Source organism: Nerophis lumbriciformis, linkage group LG39 (genome assembly GCF_033978685.3).
Source record: "Nerophis lumbriciformis linkage group LG39, RoL_Nlum_v2.1, whole genome shotgun sequence".
NCBI classification, from domain to species: domain Eukaryota; kingdom Metazoa; phylum Chordata; class Actinopteri; order Syngnathiformes; family Syngnathidae; genus Nerophis; species Nerophis lumbriciformis.
In genome coordinates, this window is record NC_084586.2 from 12,467,501 (window position 1) to 12,486,625 (window position 19,125).

Consider the following 19,125-nt stretch of genomic DNA (forward strand, 5'->3'; position numbering starts at 1 on the left):
CCCCTGAACCCGAGCTTCCTCATCGAGAAGATCTTGTAAATTTTGTTGAGAGGCCAGTTGTTCAATTACATTGCTGAGATTTTGAAGAGCAGTGCGAAAAAGAGGCTCTAAGAAAGTTAAGACAAGAAGCAAAAGCAGGAGAGATACGTGAGAGGGAAGGGAAGCGTTTGCCTTTGTTGACAGCCACACTGCAAAAACTGAAATCTAAGTAAGATTAAATATCTCAAATAAGGGTGATATTTGCTTTTTTTCTGTCTGATAAGATAATTCTTCTCACTAAGCAGATTTTATGTTAGTGTTTTACTTGTTTTAAGGGTTTTGGTCCTAAATGATCTCAGTAAGATATTACAGCTTGTTGCTGAGATTTGATGACCTATATTGAGTAAAACATGCTTGAAACTAGAATATCAACTGTTGCAAAGCTGTGTCATCAACACTCACAAGTATAAAACTACTTTTTTAAAGTAATAATTTCTTACTTCAAGCATGAAAAAAAGTGCATATCATTATGTCAAGATAATGCCACTAGCATTTACTTCATTTAAGAATTTTTTTTAACATATTTTTTTTCTACCAAGAAAAGTGCACTTATACTTATTTTAAGGTATTTCTGGGTTCATTGAGGTTAGCTATTTTTACTTGTTTTGGAAAGTCTTGACAAGCCGAATTTTCTTGTTCTATTGGCAGATCATTTTGCTTTTTCAAATAAAATACCCCTAATTTTTGTATTTTTTTTTTCTTGTTTTTGAACACTGACTTGTTGTAGTGCAGACAGAAGAGATGCGCATTTGCAGTGACAAAGCATTTGTAACTGCGCAAATCTTTCTTCCTATGGCTAAAAAGCTGCTAATGCTGGTTAGGATTTATGAATGTCATTAAATGCTATATAACTAGACAATAGGTCTGTTGTTGTCGTTTCATGCTGCTTTACGATAACAAGTAAGTTGTCACGTGTCGACATAAACAGACCCGTTTTTCATACAAATTAACATCCTGGGTCTGAACTATGTTTGTTTAAGCAGTCACATTTTAGTAGTATGAAGTAGGGCTGGGCGATATGGCCTTTTTTTAATATCTCGATATTTTTAGGCCATATCGCGATACACAATATATATCTCGATATTTTGCCTTAGCCTTGAATGAACACTTGATGCATATAATCACACCCGTATGATGATTCTATGTGTCTACATTAAAACATTCTTCTTCATACTGCATTAATATATGCTCATTTTAAACTTTCATGCAGAGAGGGAAATCACAACTAAGTCAATTTAGCAAAAGTGTATTTATTAAACAGTTATTAAGCAGTGGCACAAACATTCATGTCATTTCCAAAACAGAAAGTGCAAGATTGTCAGAAACATTTTAAAACAAGCTATTAGTGCACTTTTGTGCATGATGTCACTAAGATGACATATCAAAACAACACTATATTAAAGTGCACTTTTTGTACAGAACGCCACTAAAATAGTTTAAAACAAATAAAGTGCACTTTTGTGCATGATGTAAACACAAGATATTTCAATAAGTGTCCAATAAAAATGAGCTGCATAATAGGAAATCAAATAGTGTATGTCCTTCGCTCTGTGGTAAGTTATCTCCTTCTGTTGTTGACTATTTTTTTCATACGGTGTTGATATGGAAATGGTTGCCTCGGCATTTTGTTGGTGTGGCACCGAACGGAGATGTTGATATGCGAAGTTTCAAACACTCTTCCTTCTCTATCGGGTGACTTTTCAAATGATGCTACATATTAGCAGTAATGCTACTTTTTGCAGCAACGCTTTTGCCCCACACTTGACAAATTACGGTTGTCTGTTCGACATATTCCCACTTGAAGCCAAACCACCGCCAGACGATGGACCCCGTGCTGTTTTTCTTAGGAATTAACACTTCCTTCATTTGTTACCAGATTTGCACCTTCTTTCTCTCGTATTACCACTCGCACCACAGCTAACTTTAGCCATGCCGCTACCTCTCTGCTCCGCGAGGGCGTATATGTATGTGACGTATGTAAGAAGGTGCGCTTGTTTAAGTCTCTGTGAGAAGGAGAGACAAGAAAGAGTGAGAAACGCCTGTAGTGTAATGCCTGCAGCTAAAAGCAACTGTGTGAGAACGTATACTCATACTTGCCAACTTTGAGACCTCCGATTAAGAGGGGAGGAGTATATTTACAGCTAGAATTCACCAAGTCAAGTATTTCATATATATATATATATATATATATAAGAAATATATGTCACATCGTCCTAGTTAGGGATTACTCAAGCGCTTCAATTTGAATTAAAGCATGTGAGGCTAAATTGTTAGTTTTTTCTGTAATCACAAATTTTATTTTGAAGTACAGTGGAACCTCGATGCACAAACTGATCGTATTTTTCGGATTATAAGTCGCAGTTTTTTTCATAGTTTGGGTGCGACTTATGTGTGAAATGATTAACACATTACCGTAAAATATCAAATAATATTATTTAGCTCATTCCCGTAAGAGACTAGGCCAGGGGTCGGCAACCCAAAATGTTGAAAGAGCCATATTGGACCACAAATACAAAAAATAATCTATCTGGAGCCACAAAAAATTAAAAGACTTCTATAAATGTTATAATGATGGCAACACATAATGTAAGTGGCTAATTAGCTATATTAGCCTATTATCAAAATGACTGTGTCGCAGGATGACGCAAATCTTTGTTGACCAAAATGTTGAAATGTAATATTTTTTGGAATTCATTGGAAAACATTAGTAAAACTTCTCAGAGGGTGAGATAACTCCTGGAAATGACTGTCTTAGAATAGATGTGTCTGTCCAAGTTAAAGGGAACGGCAGGCTGTCTTCTATATATATATATATATATATATATATATATATATATACACACACACATATATATATATATATATATATATATATATATATATATATATATATATATATATATATATACACACACATATATATATATATATATATATATATATATATATATAAGAAATACTTGACTTTCAGTGAATTCTAGCTTTATATATATATATATATATATATATACACACATATATATATATATATATATATAAGAAATACTTGACTTTCAGTGAATTCTAGCTTTATATATATATATATATATATATATATATATATATATATATATATATATATATATATATATATATATAAGAGAAATACTTGAATTTCAGTGTTCATTTATTTACACATATACACACACATAACACTCATCTACTCATTGTTGAGTTAAGGGTTGAACTGTCCATCCTTGTTCTATTCTCTGTCACTATTTTTCTAACCATGCTGAACACCCTCTCTGATGATGCATTCTGCTTCGTCTCCTTGTTGTGTGCGCAGTTGTGCACTGCACTCTCTAAAAGCCCTAGATGTTAATGTCACATATGCATGTACAGTAGATGGCAGTATTGCCCTGTTGAAGAGTGTCACGACATTGCTGTTTACGGCAGACGAACTGCTTTACGGTAGACGAAAACGTGACTGCTGTTGTTGTGTGTTGTTGCGGCGCTGGGAGGACGTTAATGAAACTGCCTAACAATAAACCCACATAAGAAACCAAGAACTCGCCCTCCATCATTCTATAGTTATAACGTGATTGGGCAGGCAGGCTGTTTATATTGTGGAAAAGCGGACGTGACACGTCACTCAGGTCCGCCTGAATTTCGGGAGATTTTCGGGAGAAGATTTGTCCCGGGAGGTTTTCAGGAGAAGCACTGAATTTTGGGAGTCTCCCGGAAAATCCGGGAGGGTTGGCAGGTATGCGTATACTCGAATATCACAATATAGTCATTTTCTATATCGCACAGAGACAAACCCGCGATATATCAAGTATATCGATATATCGCCCAGCCCTAGTATGAAGAACAATATGAGCCGGGAGGTGATGAGTTGGCTACATAAACGGGTTGTCGACTGTTTGTGATTCTACAGCACATCAGCTCAGCTTTGCCCGGTTTGATGCTGTAATGACATGTGTGTAAATTAGCGGGAGAACGGAGGCACGCTACACGCAAACCCCTAACCTGCGTAAATTACAGCCGTGCTGCGGCTGTGCGCGAGCATTCGCCTGCATGTGTGTTGACGCCTCGTGCTTGTGGCTGCTCTTTCTGTTGTTGCGCGTCGCTCATACTGAAGACTAGCCCGAGGCCCCGACTTGGTAATAGCTTTTCTGACAGCCGTACACCAATATTTGGAGAGACCGCCACCCTCCTCGCGGTTCACGTGCTCATAAAATAGCACGCCGCTTGTCCTCATGCAGTTTGGTCTCGTGCGTGAGTCACACACATTTCTTAATTAACAGACTGGAAGGAACGAAGGGCACACATGTTCCTTCTTCATCTATCTGCATTCACACTTCTCGCGGAAGACAATTTGCCATAATTGCTCTTTTGAATTGTGACATATTCCGAGTCCCTCCTCTTCATTATTCTGTCTGTTACATTCACTCAAGTGCGGCCGATGCCATTTTCGGTGCTCTTCTCTTACTCGACCCCGCTACCGTAATAACCTATTACACTTCAATCAATCAATCAATCAATATTTATTTATATAGCCCTAAATCACAAGTGTCTCAAAGGGCTGCACAAGCCACAACGACATCCTCGGTACAAAGCCCACATAAGGGCAAGGAAAAACTCACCCCAGTGGGACGTCGATGTGAAAGACTATGAGAAACCTTGGAGAGGACCGCATATGTGGGTAAACCCCCCCCCCCCCTCTAGGGGAGACCGAAAGCAATGGATGTCGAGTGGGTCTGACATAATATTGTGAGAGTCCAGTCCATAGTGGATCCAACATAATAGTAAGAGTCCAGTCCATAGTGGGGCCAGCAGGACACCATCCCGAGCGGAGACGGGTCAGCAGCGCAGAGATGTTCCCAGCCGATGCACAGGCGAGCGGTCCACCCCGGGTCCCGACTCTGGACAGCCAGCACTTCATCCATGGCCACCGGACCTGTGCCCCCCACCCCCTCCACAAGGAATAGGGGAGCAGAGGAGAAAAGAAAAGAAACGGCAGATCAACTGGTCTAACAGGGGGGCTATTTAAAGGCTAGAGTATACAAATGAGTTTTAAGATGGGACTTAAATGCTTCTACTGAGGTAGCATCTCTAATTGTTACCGGGAGGGCATTCCATAGTACTGGAGCCCCAATAGAAAACGCTCTATAGCCCGCAGACTTTTTTTGGGCTCTGGGAATCACTAATAAGCCGGAGTTCTTTGAACGCAAATTTCTTGCCGGGACATATGGTACAATGCAATCGACAAGATAGGACGGAGCTAGACCGTGTAGTATTTTATACGTAAGTAGTAAAACTTTAAAGTCACATCTTAAGTGCACAGGAAGCCAGTGCAGGTGAGCCAGTATAGGCGTAATATGATCAAACTTTCTTGTTCTTGTCAAAAGTCTAGCAGCCGCATTTTGTACCAATTGTAGTCTTTTAATGCTAGACATAGGGAGACCCGAAAATAATACGTTACAATAGTCGAGACGAGACGTAACGAACGCATGAATAATGATCTCAGCGTCGCTAGAGGATAAAATAGAACGAATTTTAGCGATATTGCGGAGATGAAAGAAGGCCGTTTTAGTAACACTCTTAATGTGTGACTCAAAGGAGAGTTGGGTCGAAAATAATACCCAGATTCTTTACTGATTCGCCTTGTGTAATTGTTTGGTTGTCAAATGTTAAGGTGGTATTATTAAATAAATGTCGGTGTTTAGCAGGACCGATAATCAGCATTTCCGTTTTCTTGGCGTTGAGTTGCAAGAAGTTAGCGGACATCCATTGTTTAATTTCATTAAGACACGCCTCCAGCTGACTACAATCCGGCGTGTTGGTCAGCTTTAGGGGCATGTAGAGTTGGGTGTCATCAGCATAACAATGAAAGCTAACACCGTATTTGCGTATGATGTCGCCTAGCGGCAGCATGTAAATACAAAAGAGTGCAGGGCCAAGAACCGAACCCTGAGGAACTCCGCACGTTACCTTAACATAGTCCGAGGTCACATTATTATGGGAGACGCATTGCATCCTGTCAGTAAGATAAGAGTTAAACCACGACAAAGCTAAGTCTGACATACCAATACGTGTTTTGATACGCTCTAATAAAATATTATGATCGACGGTATCGAAAGCAGCGCTAAGATCAAGAAGCAGCAACATAGATGACGCATCAGAATCCATCGTTAGCAGTAGATCCTCTATTCATTTCCTGTCAATCCTCTTTCCGCCGCCGTTCTTGTGTGTGTTTGTGTGCGCTCGATCCCCCTCCGTTCTTCTCATTATTGGAAGCTACAAGATGGTGGCTGTGCCAGAGGCTCCTGAGCTGAGGAAAAGAGGCCAACGAGTTGCGCGGGGAAGGAAAATGTCGCCCTCGCTTGTGTATGCGGGCTCGATATTGCAATCACTTTTCACGCAGTTGTGTGTGTTTGTGTGTGTAGAAGTGCTTATTTGTTCCTCTGCTTGCATGTGTGCGCGGGTAGATAAGAGACGGCGAGCTTAAGGATGATGGATTGCAAAACCTTGGTCTAATGTCCTTGGGGGTCACTAATGTTCGTGCAAGGTAAGCCGCTATTGGCTGCCGGCCTCCCGGCCTGAATCCTAATTGGCCGCCGCCGCTTCACCTCCTCCGTCTTCGCCGCGGCACGTCCGAGCGTTTGATGACCGTCCCGTAATGAGGCGTGTTGTCAAACAAGAGCACATCACATCAGACGCGGCACCAGCACAGCTGTTCTCTCCAAAGAAGGAGACTGGCAGCTCTCGTAACAAGTTTGGAACGCCGCATACTCGCGACTGTCTCCTTTCGGTTTAATCCGCAACCCACATGAGTGATCAAAGCTTGTTTACACGCCACTCCATGGTACAATTAGCGCTACAGCGGCCATTGTTTCATTCCTCACTCCCGAGTGCTGGCGTCAGTGAGGATTTGCTTGACAATAACCACAACTGTGCGCATCTTAAACAAGATCCTGAACCGCGCATCCGCGTCACGCTCAGCCGGGCCCAGCTGGGCTTTGTTTTCCCCCGGCTGGTTCTGATCAACACCCACCATTTTGTCATCTCCGAGCATATTGTAAGGAGCGGCGTGGGAGGACCCAGACGCAGCCCAGAAATTGTACTAATCACTATGATTATGCTCGACATGAGTGAAAGGCCCCCACACTTACTTGTGCTTCCTCTTCCCCCTCCTCTTCTTCCGCCTCGACTGTCAGCCCGCGAGGAGTACGTCGCCACCTTCAAGGGCTCCGAGTACTTCTGCTACGACCTGTCGCCCAACCCCATCCAGTCCAGCAGCGACGAGATCACGCTGTCCTTCAAGACGCTGCAGCGCAACGGCCTGATGCTGCACACGGGCAAGTCGGCCGACTACGTCAACCTGGCGCTGAAGAACGGCGCCGTGTCGCTCGTCATCAACCTGGGCAGCGGGGCCTTCGAGGCCCTGGTGGAGCCCGTCAACGGCAAGTTCAACGACAACGCCTGGCATGACGTCAAGGTCACCCGCAACCTGAGACAGGTAACCAAAAGCGCTGTTTTTCCAGACTGTATAACATTCCTCTAACATTTAAAGAAGTACTACCCCATGCATGTAATGTCTTAACCTTTTGTACACTATAGCGCAGACCTCCGCCAAGGCTTTAACATTTGTCACATCGTCCTAGTTAGGGATTACTCAAGAGCTTCAATTTGAATTAAAGCATGTGAGGCTAAATTGTTAGTTTTTTCTGTAATCACAAATTTTATTTTGAAGTACAGTGGAACCTCGATGTACAAACTGATCGTATTTTTCGGATTATAAGTCGCAGTTTTTTTCATAGTTTGGAAAAAAGATGGTTTCTGTAGGACAACATGACACAAACCTTCCTAATTGTTAGAAAGGCCACTGTTTAATATGTTTGTGTTTATCCTTCACTGATGAGTGTATTTGGCAAGCGCCGTTTTGTCCTACGAAATTCAGCGGCTCTTGAACCAACCGTTGTGTGGACTGTGACTCAACAGTTTGTTTACATGTATAACTTTCTCCAACGCTGCCACAGAAAGACATGTTTTATGCCACTCCTTGTTTGTCTCATTTTGTCCACCAAACGTTGTATACTGTGCGTCCAAGTCGCTCTCCCTCCCCCAACGTTGACCTCGGCACTCTGACCCCGTATCTCAGCGACTGTGTCACAAACCTGGGGGTAAAGTTCGACTCAGATTTTAAATTCGAAAAACAAATCAACAGCGTCGTACAAAAAAGCTTTTATCAATTACGCCAAATAGCGAAAGTGAAACCGCTTCTATCAGGACATGATCTTGAGAAATTAATCCACGCCTTTATCTCGACTCGTCTTGACTACTGTAATGCCCTGTATGTAGGCATTAGCCAGGCCTCCCTCGCCCGCCTGCAGCTCGTGCAGAACTCTGCTGCTCGTCTGCTAACACAGACCCGCAGACGTGAGCACATCACCCCCATTTTAGCGTCCCTTCACTGGCTCCCTGTGCGTTATCGAATCAATTTTAAACTCCTTTTATTTGTTTTTAAATGTCTAAACAACCTCGCGCCAACCTATCTCTCCGACCTCCTTCAGCCTTACTGCCCCACCCGATCCTTAAGATCAGCCGATCAGCTGCTGTTGACGGTCCCTGACACAAGGCTGAAGCTTAGAGGTGACAGAGCTTTCGCCATTGCTGCTCCCAAGCTCTGGAACGACCTACCTCTGAGTATTAGACAAGCCTCCTCTCTTCCTGTTTTTAAATCTCTCTTAAAAACATACTTTTATTCCATGGCTTTTAACACTGAGTGATATCCATCCTGCAATGGCGCCCCATAATACACCTGCTGTGAACCTGTTTTTATGTTTTTATGTTTTTATTTATTCTATTTTTATTTTTTTATTTTTTTTATCGTGTTCTGTTTGTGTTGTGTTGTTTGCTTGGTACTCGTTTTATCTTTTAACCTGTCCATTGTACAGCACTTTGGCTACCCCTGTGGTAAATTTTAAATGTGCTTAAAGTTGATTTGATTTGATTTGATTTGAATGCACAAAGGTGAGCCTTGTTGATGTTATTGACTTGTTGTAGTGTTAATCAGGCATATTTGGTCAGTGCACGACTGCAAGCTAATCATGCTATTTAGGCTAGCTGTATGTACATATTGCATTATTATGCTTCACGTGTAGGTGTATTTGAGTTAATTTAATTTCCCTTACTTAAGTCCTCTGTGTATTTGATTTATATTTACATTATCTGTATGTAATATTGGCTGCCATGTTGTTCCAGACCACAGCAAACGCTACCCAGCTTGCAAAGATTGTAATAAATCCATTAGAAGAAGACAGCCTGCCGTTCCCTTTAACTTGGACACACACATCTATTCTAAGACAGTCATTTCCAGGAGTTATCTCACCCTCTGAGAAGTTTTACTAATGTTTTCCAATGAATTCCAAAAAATATTACATTTCAACATTTCGGTCAACAAAGATTTGCGTCAGCCTGCGACACAGTCATTTTGATAATAGGCTAATATAGCTAATTAGCCACTATGGTTGGGTGCGATTTATACTCTGGAGCGACTTATGTGTGAAATTATTAACACATTTCCGTAAAATATCAAATAATATTATTTAGCTCATTCACGTAAGAGACTAGGCCAGGGGTCGGCAACCCAAAATGTTGAAAGAGCCATATTGGACCACAAATACAAAAAAATAATCGGTCTGGAGCCACAAAAAATTAAAAGACTTCTATAAATGTTATAATGATGGCAACACATAATGTAAGTGGCTAATTAGCTATATTAGCCTATTATCAAAATGACTGTGTCGCAGGCTGACGCAAATCTTTGTTGACCGAAATGTTGAAATGTAATATTTTTTTGAATTCATTGGAAAACATTAGTAAAACTTCTCAGAGGGTGAGATAACTCCTGGAAATGACTGTCTTAGAATAGATGTGTGTGTCCAAGTTAAAGGGAACGGCAGGCTGTCTTCTTCTAATGGATTTATTACAATCTTTGCAAGCTGGGTAACGTTTGCTGTGGTCTGGAACAACATGGCAGCCAATATTACATACAGATAATGTAAATATAAATCAAATACACAGAGGACTTAAAGGGGAACATTATCACAATTTCAGAATGGTTAAAACCATTAAAAATCAGTTCCCAGTGGCTTATTATATTTTTCGAAGTTTTTTTAAAAAATTTTACCCATCACGCAATATCCCTAAAAAAAGCTTCAAAGTGCCTGATTTTAACCATCGTTATAAACACCCGTCCATTTTCCTGTGACGTCACATAGTGAAGCCAATACAAACAAACATGGCGGAAAGAACAGCAAGCTATAGCGACATTAGCTCGGATTCAGACTTGGATTTCAGCGGCTTAAGCGATTCAACAGATTACGAATGTATTGAAACGGATGGTTGTAGTGTGGAGGCAGGTAGCGAAAACAAAATTGAAGAAGAAACTGAAGCTATTGAGCCATATCGGTTTGAACCGTATGCAAGCGAAACCGATGAAAACGACACGACAGCCAGCGACACGGGAGAAAGCGAGGACGAATTCGGCGATCGCCTTCTAACTAACGATTGGTATGTGTTTGTTTGGCATTAAAGGAAACTAACAACTATGAACTAGGTTTACAGCATATGAAATAGATTTGGCAACAACATGCACTTTGAGAGTGCAGACAGCCCAATTTTCATCAATTAATATATTCTGTAGACATACCCTCATGTCAGCAGGCCAGGGAAGCTAGGGTCGATATTCTTCTCTTGACGGTGTGAGCCAAGACATCCAGGGGGTTTAGCTCGCTCGTCTGCGGGAACAAACTGCCACCATTGCTTGCCGTACTACCGAGGTCCTTTGTCCCTGAATTGCTCACACACTCCGGCAGATTCAATGGGGGTCTGGCGGCAGATTTCTTTGACTTTATCGTTGGAAATGCATCTGCTTTGAGTGTCGCAGGATATCCACACATTCTTGCCATCTCTGTCGTAGCATAGCTTTCGTCGGTAAAGTGTGCGGAACAAACGTCCAATTTCTTGCCACTTTTGCATCTTTGGGCCACTGGTGCAACTTGAATCCGTCCCTGTTCGTGTTGTTACACCCTCCGACAACACACCGACGAGGCATGATGTCTCCAAGGTACGGAAAACAGTCGAAAAAACGGAAAATAACAGAACTGATTTGACCCGGTGTTTGAGAAAATGGCGGATTGCTTCCCGATGTGACGTCACAACGTGACGTCATCGCTCCGAGAGCGAATATTAGAAAAGCGTTTAATTCGCCAAAATTCACCCATTTAGGGTTCGGAAATCGGTTAAAAAAATATATGGTTTTTTTTCTGCAACATCAAGGTATATATTGACGCTTACATAGGTCTGGTGATAATGTTCCCCTTTAAGTAAGGGAAATTAAATTAACTCAAATACACCTACACATGAAGCATAATAATGCAATATGTACATACAGCTAGCCTAAATAGCATGATTAGCTTGCAGTCATGCACTGACCAAAATGCCTGATTAGCACTACAACAAGTCAATAACATCAACAAAGCTCACCTTTGTGCATTCACGCACAGTATACAACGTTTGGTGGACAAAATGAGACAAAGAAGGAGTGGCATAAAACATGTCTTTCTGTGGCAGCGTTGGAGAAAGTTATACATGTAAACAAACTGTTGAGTCAGAGTCCACACAACGGTTAGTTCAAGAGCCACTGAATTTCGTAGGACAAAACGGCGCTCGCCAAATACACTCATCAGTGAAGGATAAACACAAACATATTAAACAGTGGCCTTTCTAACAATTAGGAAGGTTTGTGTCATGTTGTCCTACAGAAACCATCTTTTTTCCCTTTTCATACATATTTGAAAAAGCTCCATGGAGCCACCAGAGCGCCGCTAAAGAGCCGCATGTGGCTCTAGAGCCGCGGGTTGCTGACCTCTGGACTAGGCGTATATCAGCAATCGTCACACACACACACGTCAACCAATAAAAATTCGGCGGGGGGGCGGGTCATGGCAGAAGTGCATTGTGAAAAAACCGATGCTACCTGCTACTACTTCCGTACCTATGAAAATTGATCATTTCAACATTGGCGGTAACTTATAAAAACTGAGAAGGGCTGAACAAAAATGGCACCGAAAAGGAAATCATATACTGCAGGTTACAAGCTGGAAGTAGTGAAATAGGCAGCAGAAAACGGCAATCACTATTCTTTATTTATTTTAAATTGCCTTTCAAATGTCTATTCTTGGTGTTGGATTTTATCAAATAAATTTCCCCCAAAAATGCGACTTATACTCCAGTGCGACTTATATATGTTTTTTTCCTTCTTTATTATGGTCGGTGCGACTTATACTCTGGAGCGATTTATAATCCAAAAAATCCGGTAATTGGTTCTTGAACAGGGTTCGTAAATGGATACTGTTGCGTTTTTGGACCAGTTGTTCCTCCCAGGGAATTCAAGTCACAAGTCGCTCCCAAGCTCTTTACGACACTTAAAGCTGAGTTGAAAAACCACCAGAGACAGAATAGGTATTTTGTAATATATTGGCAAAGCTTTGCAGATATACATTTGAGACCAGTCCAGCATAGAACATTCTATCGCGCCGCCAAAATGGTCTGTCTTCCCGACCCCAAAACCCTCTCTCCTCTCTCCTCTCTCTAGTCAAAACACATGCTAGTCAAAACACATTCCAAAGAATTCAAGGTTAACACACACAGTTTACTTGCAGAGAAACAGAAAGAGAATAAATGGAAAACACGAGCTGTTTTCAAATATGACTATGAAAGAAAATAAGTAACACTAAAATTCGGATATATGTAATTATCTGCCTCCGACAATACGTTTGTACAGTGAAGCAAATTCCTCCATAAGAAACAATGTAAATATGAATATTGGGTTCCAGGCTCGACAAAAGTCCATATTTTAGTGAAGGTTTGTACACTTTGAACACAACATAACGTGCTGTACCAAGGGTGCCCAAACGTTGAACATGCGACAGTGGGCTATGGGGAAAACACAGCGATTTTAAGCGTACAGGTACACAATAAGTACAGTAGGTAGTTTAATAGCAGCATTATGTTCAATAAATGGCAATTGGTTAGCCTTGCGGACATGCCATCAATAATTGTGTGAGCATATAAGAGTCTGAATATGTATAACATTTTGGAGAGACCAGAAGGACTCGACGAGCCGATTTTGGCCCCCGGACCCGACTTTGGGTACCCCTATGCTATACGGTACTGTATATCAAACAAACATAACAAGGTGGTGATGGTTCAACTTACTCTTTACTGTAATAACAAGCCAAAACATGCTGAACTGTGCTCAATGCGTTGCTCTGCCAACATGTGCACACACACACACACACACACACACACGGAAGTCCCTTCGGTGTCCTCACAAACAATCAGAAATCCCCAAAAGCCTTAACTTCAACAGCCATATTGCTACAAAAATAAACATTTAAAAAAGTAAAATCCGTTTACTGTATCATAACATTGACAAAGGAGGAGCTGACTCAAAGGGACGAAGGGTTTTATCACAAATAAAACTTGCTGTGGTACGAAACCTTCTTCAACAATTCTTCCATACTTGCAAGTGCCAATAATGTACTGTATTTTACCGACTATAAAATCATGTATGTTAGCCGCACCCACTAAATTTTAGGGGAGGAATATACAGACTATAAGCTGAATATAGTATATACATTGCAAAATTAGTTATTTACACAGGGAGATTCTGTAAATGTTTATTTACCTACCTTAATTGTTTCCAAACGGTGTCTGTAACATGGCAGTAAAACTGTCCGATCAAACAAAACAGAAGTCATCGTCATGAACCCACTTCCTGCAGAAGCTAGCTCTCCAATCAGCTAAACGGACTCAATAACACCACGGTGACGTCTTGGTAAATTTACTGAGGAATTTGTGAAACTAAAACAATACAAAAAGACACTCGTAAACGTGTTAGCATATTAGCTAATGCTAACGACACTAGCGTCATTACATTACGATAGCACATACAAAAATGCATGACAACACTTCCACATGGGACAGTTTAGTAAGTATAAACAGTTTTAGTTATATTGTAAAACTTTCAAACGTTGCTTGGAGTGATGAATGAAGAATCCATACGAGTAGAAACGCTATGGACGGCCAGAAAACTGAGCGACACTCTAATTCCCGTCGGAAAGCACTACCGGAAAATGGAATGTCACTGCAGTGAGAAAACTGGTCCAATAGATGGCGTCATAGCACAAACAATAAAACACATTCTCAGTGTATTTGTTTGTTTTTTGTTTTTATCAGCCGTAGGGTTCAAAGTGTAGGAAAAAGTAGCAGCAATTTTATTTATTTTTAAAAAAATCCACAGCGATTCCCTCCTTTTTTCCAATGGTCTGTTGGATTTTTGGGACTCATATTAGCTGTGTCCCAATTCAGGGTCTGCATCCTTCGGAGGACCTAACCTACGCAGCCTCAGAAGGCTGGACCTTCCGAGGCACCTCCGAAGGATGCGTCACCCGTTGTTAAATGGGACAGTCTAGCCTGCGGAGGATACTTGCATTTGAAAGTGTATTTGATGCCATCGTCAAAAAGATCCGGGTTGAACAAAGGCGCGCAAAGCATCTTGGGATATGGGAGGCCACGAAGGATAGTCGCGGTGCATCCTCCGAATACAGGGAAAAGGAGGGCGCATTCGTCTGTTGCATTTGGAGGAGCCTTCGAATTTCAATGAATTGGGACAGCTTTCGTGCAGCGTTGTGACGAGAGATGTCGGCCGATAAATGCTTTAAAATGCAATATCGGAAATTATCGGTATCGGTTTAAAAATTATCGGTATCGGTTTCAAAAAGTAAAATGTATGACTTTTTAAAACGCCGCTGTGTACACGGACGTAGGGAGAAGTACAGAACGCCAATAAACCTTAAAGGCACTGCCTTTGCGTGCCGGCCCTATCATATAATTTTCTACGGCTTTTCACACACACAAGTGAATGCCATGCATACTTGGTCAACAGCCATACAGGTCACACTGAGGGTGGCCATATAAACAACTTGAACACTGTTACAAATATGCGCCACACTGTGAACCCACACCAAACAAGAATGACAAACACATCCGCACCGTAACACAACATAAACACAACAGAACAAATACCCAGAATCCCTTGCAGCACTAACTCTTCCGGGACGCTACAGTATACACCCCCCGCTACCCCCCCCAAACCCCGCCCACCTTAACCTCCTCATGCTCTCTCAGGGAGAGCATGTCCCAAATTCCAAGCTGCTGTTTTGAGGCATGTTAAAAAAAAAAAAAAGCACTTTGTGACTTCAATAATAAATATGGCAGTGCCATGTTGGCATTTTTTTCCATAACTTGAGTTGATTTATTTTGGAAAACCTTGTTACATTGTTTAATGCATCCAGCGGGGCATCACAACAAAATTAGGCATAATAATGTGTTAATTCCATGACTGAATATGTCGGTATCGGTTGATATCGGTATCGGTAATTAAGAGTTGGACACTATCGGATATCGGCAAAAAAGCCATTATCGGACATCTCTAGTTGTGACGTAAGCGGCCTTCAAATACGCCCTTTGAAGGATGCAGACCCTGAATTGGGACACAGCTATTGACTTAGCAAAATGTAGAAAACTTGTCAAAAGGTGAAAAAACACAAAAAAGGCACACACGCTGAATGACTGACTGAAATGTTAGTACACAGAGACATGGTTCGCACACAGAGGCATATTTGGCTCCTTTTAAAACAGGGGTCGGCAACCCAAAATGTTGAAAGAGCCATATTGGACCAAAAATACAAAAACAAATCTGTCTGGAGCCGCAAAAAATTAAAAGCCATATTACATACAGATAGTGTGTCATGAGATATAAATTGAATTAAGAGGACTTAAAGGAAACTAAATGAGCTCAAATATAGCTACAAATGAGGCATAATGATGCAATATGTACATATAGCTAGCCTAAATAGCATGTTAGCATCGATAAGCTTGCAGTCATGCAGTGACCAAATATGTCTGATTAGCACTCCACACAAGTCAATAACATCAACAAAACTCACCTTTCATGCACAACGTTAAAAGTTTTGTGGACAAAATGAGACAGAAAAAGAAGTGGCATAAAACACGTCCTAGAAAGTCGGAGAAAGTTATACATGTAAACAAACTAAGGTGAGTTCAAAGACCGCCAAAATTAGTAGGACAAAACGGCGCTCGCCAAATACTCGAATCAGTGAAGCCTGTTTAATATAAACAGTGTGCTTTGTAACAATTAGGGAGGCTTGTGTCATGTTTGTCCTCCTACAGAAACCATATTAAAACAAAAAATAATTTTTTTTTCCCCTCATCTTTTTCCATTTTTCATACATTTTTTAAAAAGCTCCAGAGAGCCACTAGGGCCCAAAAATGCGACTTATACTCCAGTGTGACTTATATATGTTTTTTTCCTTCTTTATTATGCATTTACGGTCGGTGCGACTTATACTCTGGAGCGATTTATAATCCAAAAAATCCGGTAATTGGTTCTTGAACAGGGTTCGTAAATGGATACTGTTGCGTTTTCAGACCAGTTGTTCCTCCCAGGGAATTCAAGTCACAAGTCGCTCCCAAGCTCTTTACGACACTTAAAGCTGAGTTGAAAAACCACCAGAGACAGAATAGGTATTTTGTAATATATTGGCAAAGCTTTGCAGATATACATTTGAGACCAGTCCAGCATAGAACATTCTATCGCGCCGCCAAAATGGTCTGTCTTCCCGACCCCAAAACCCTCTCTCCTCTCTCCTCTCTCCTCTCTCTAGTCAAAACACATGCTAGTCAAAACACATTCCAAAGAATTCAAGGTTAACACACACAGTTTACTTGCAGAGAAACAGAAAGAGAATAAATGGAAAACACGAGCTGTTTTCAAATATGACTATGAAAGAAAATAAGTAACACTAAAATTCGGATATATGTAATTATCTGCCTCCGACAATACGTTTGTACAGTGAAGCAAATTCCTCCATAAGAAACAATGTAAATATGAATATTGGGTTCCAGGCTCGACAAAAGTCCATATTTTAGTGAAGGTTTGTACACTTTGAACACAACATAACGTGCTGTACCAAGGGTGCCCAAACGTTGAACATGCGACAGTGGGCTATGGGGAAAACACAGCGATTTTAAGCGTACAGGTACACAATAAGTACAGTAGGTAGTTTAATAGCAGCATTATGTTCAATAAATGGCAATTGGTTAGCCTTGCGGACATCTTTTTCCATTTTTCATACATTTTTTGAAAAGCTCCAGAGAGCCACTAGGGCGGCGCTAAAGAGCCGCGGGTTGCCGACCCCTGTTTTAAAAGATCGGAAAGTTCGCAAATAAAGAGGTTTGTAAATCGAGGTTCCACTGTAATTTAAATAAAAACTTAAAACATTGTATTTAGTATTTTAGAATGAATCAGAAAATACAGAATTGAACAGTATGCACTCTTTATGTGTGTACTTTAATTTAATGGGAACAGCAAGCCATTATAGAAAAAAAAAAAAAATCAGGTTTAATATTTATTTGTTCAAATACATGATGTACCTAACAGACCAATCAACTAACAAACCCTAAACTTCTTTGGAAGCATTAATTGTGTTGGCTAACACTCAGTATGTTTTGTCATCTTTTAATCCGAGCAGCGAGTTGAATCCAAAACGACTAACTAAGTTTAGCTTGAGTGTGTATCATTTGACTGGAGCACCACAGTGACTGCTGCAGGTGGCACACACCAAAAGGCCACAACAACAAGGCATGAATAATGTGATGTAGAAGAATGCTTGGCCAGTCTGCAGCGTGGCTGTGTGTGTCTTAGTTTACAGTGGCTTTAAGCAGCCGTCCAGCGCTGCTTTCAGCTCTAGGTGAGTGCGTCCTCTAATTGTGTGAATGAGTGGGGCGGGACCATGTGAGACGCCCGCGGATGCTCTATGCCGTCTATCTTGCCTGTGTGTACCTACTAACGTGACTACTAACTTTTTACTAACCCGCCAGTGAAACTAACCACCATCCATGGAATGATTCATACTACTAACCTAACCTGTGCCCTTCTCCTAGCGAAAACCACTCCAACCAACCTAACCAGAGGCCTCCTAGTTTTCCTTTTGTTATTAAAGTTCACAGTTTTTGTTTGCTTTCCTTTCTCCCCCCCTCTCCTACAAAGCACTCAGGCATTGGACACGCTATGGTAAACAAACTCCATTGTTCGGTAGCTATCATTCTAATTGTTTCTTAGTTTGGCTTTTGCCCCCGTGTCTATTTCTTTTTCAACCATAGACTTCAAAAAGTAATCCAATAACAGGATAAGTGCGGTTGGTAATTTTTTTTTATGCAAAAAAAAAAAAAAAAAAAGAAGATCCAGTCCCTTCCTTTCTTGCCAGCCACTTTTTACTTCAAAACCTTTACCCTTTCTCTCTTCCCTCGTTCTTTTCTCACTCATTACTCTGTGACTGCCTTCGGATTGGCTCATCCCTCACCTGCACGCGAGAGACCCGCCTCCCTCTTTGCACGACTTTTCTTGTTTGGATTGAGAGTTTTTTTCTTGTCTGTTTTGTGATCGCCTAAGCCATGGGTGTCAAACTCCTTTTTATTGAGGGCCACATCGCTATCATGGCCCACATTGAATGACGCAGCGAGCCACGTTAAATGATGTGACGGGCTACCTTGAATGACATGGCAGGCCACATAAATGATGTGGAAGACCACATTGAGTGACGTGACGGACCTCATTAAATATTGTGGACCTCATTAAATATTGTGGTGGACCACTTAGAATAATTTGGGAGACCACATTGAATGATATGGTGGACCACGTTAAATGACGTGGCAGGCCACATAAAATGACGTGGTGGGACACATGCATAAAAAGATGTGGTGGACCACAATGAATGATGTTGTGAGCCACGTTAAATGGTGTGGCGGACCACATTGAATGATGTGACAGGCCACATGGAATAACGTGGCGGGCCACATTAAAAAACGTGACGTACCACATTGAATAATGTAGCAGGCCACATTGAATAATGTAGCAGGCCACTTTGAATAATGTAGCAGGCCATATTGAAT

The 19,125-nt window shown here is 41.2% G+C and overlaps 1 protein-coding gene across 17 annotated transcripts in view; it reads left to right on the plus strand.

Annotated features, from left to right (window-relative positions):
- Window positions 1–19,125, plus strand: part of nrxn1a (neurexin 1a) — a 294,437-nt gene that overhangs the window by 113,996 nt on the left and 161,316 nt on the right. For 12 of the 17 annotated variants that reach the window (XM_061931896.1, XM_061931907.1, XM_061931900.1 and 9 more), the window contains 2 exons: window positions 7,239–7,540; window positions 18,224–18,247. In XM_061931896.1, the coding sequence (XP_061787880.1) occupies window positions 7,239–7,540; window positions 18,224–18,247 (326 nt within the window). The remainder of the gene's footprint in view (window positions 1–7,238; window positions 7,541–18,223; window positions 18,248–19,125) is intronic. The other 5 variants (XM_061931899.1, XM_061931905.1, XM_061931910.1 and 2 more) reach the window with 1 other exon arrangement.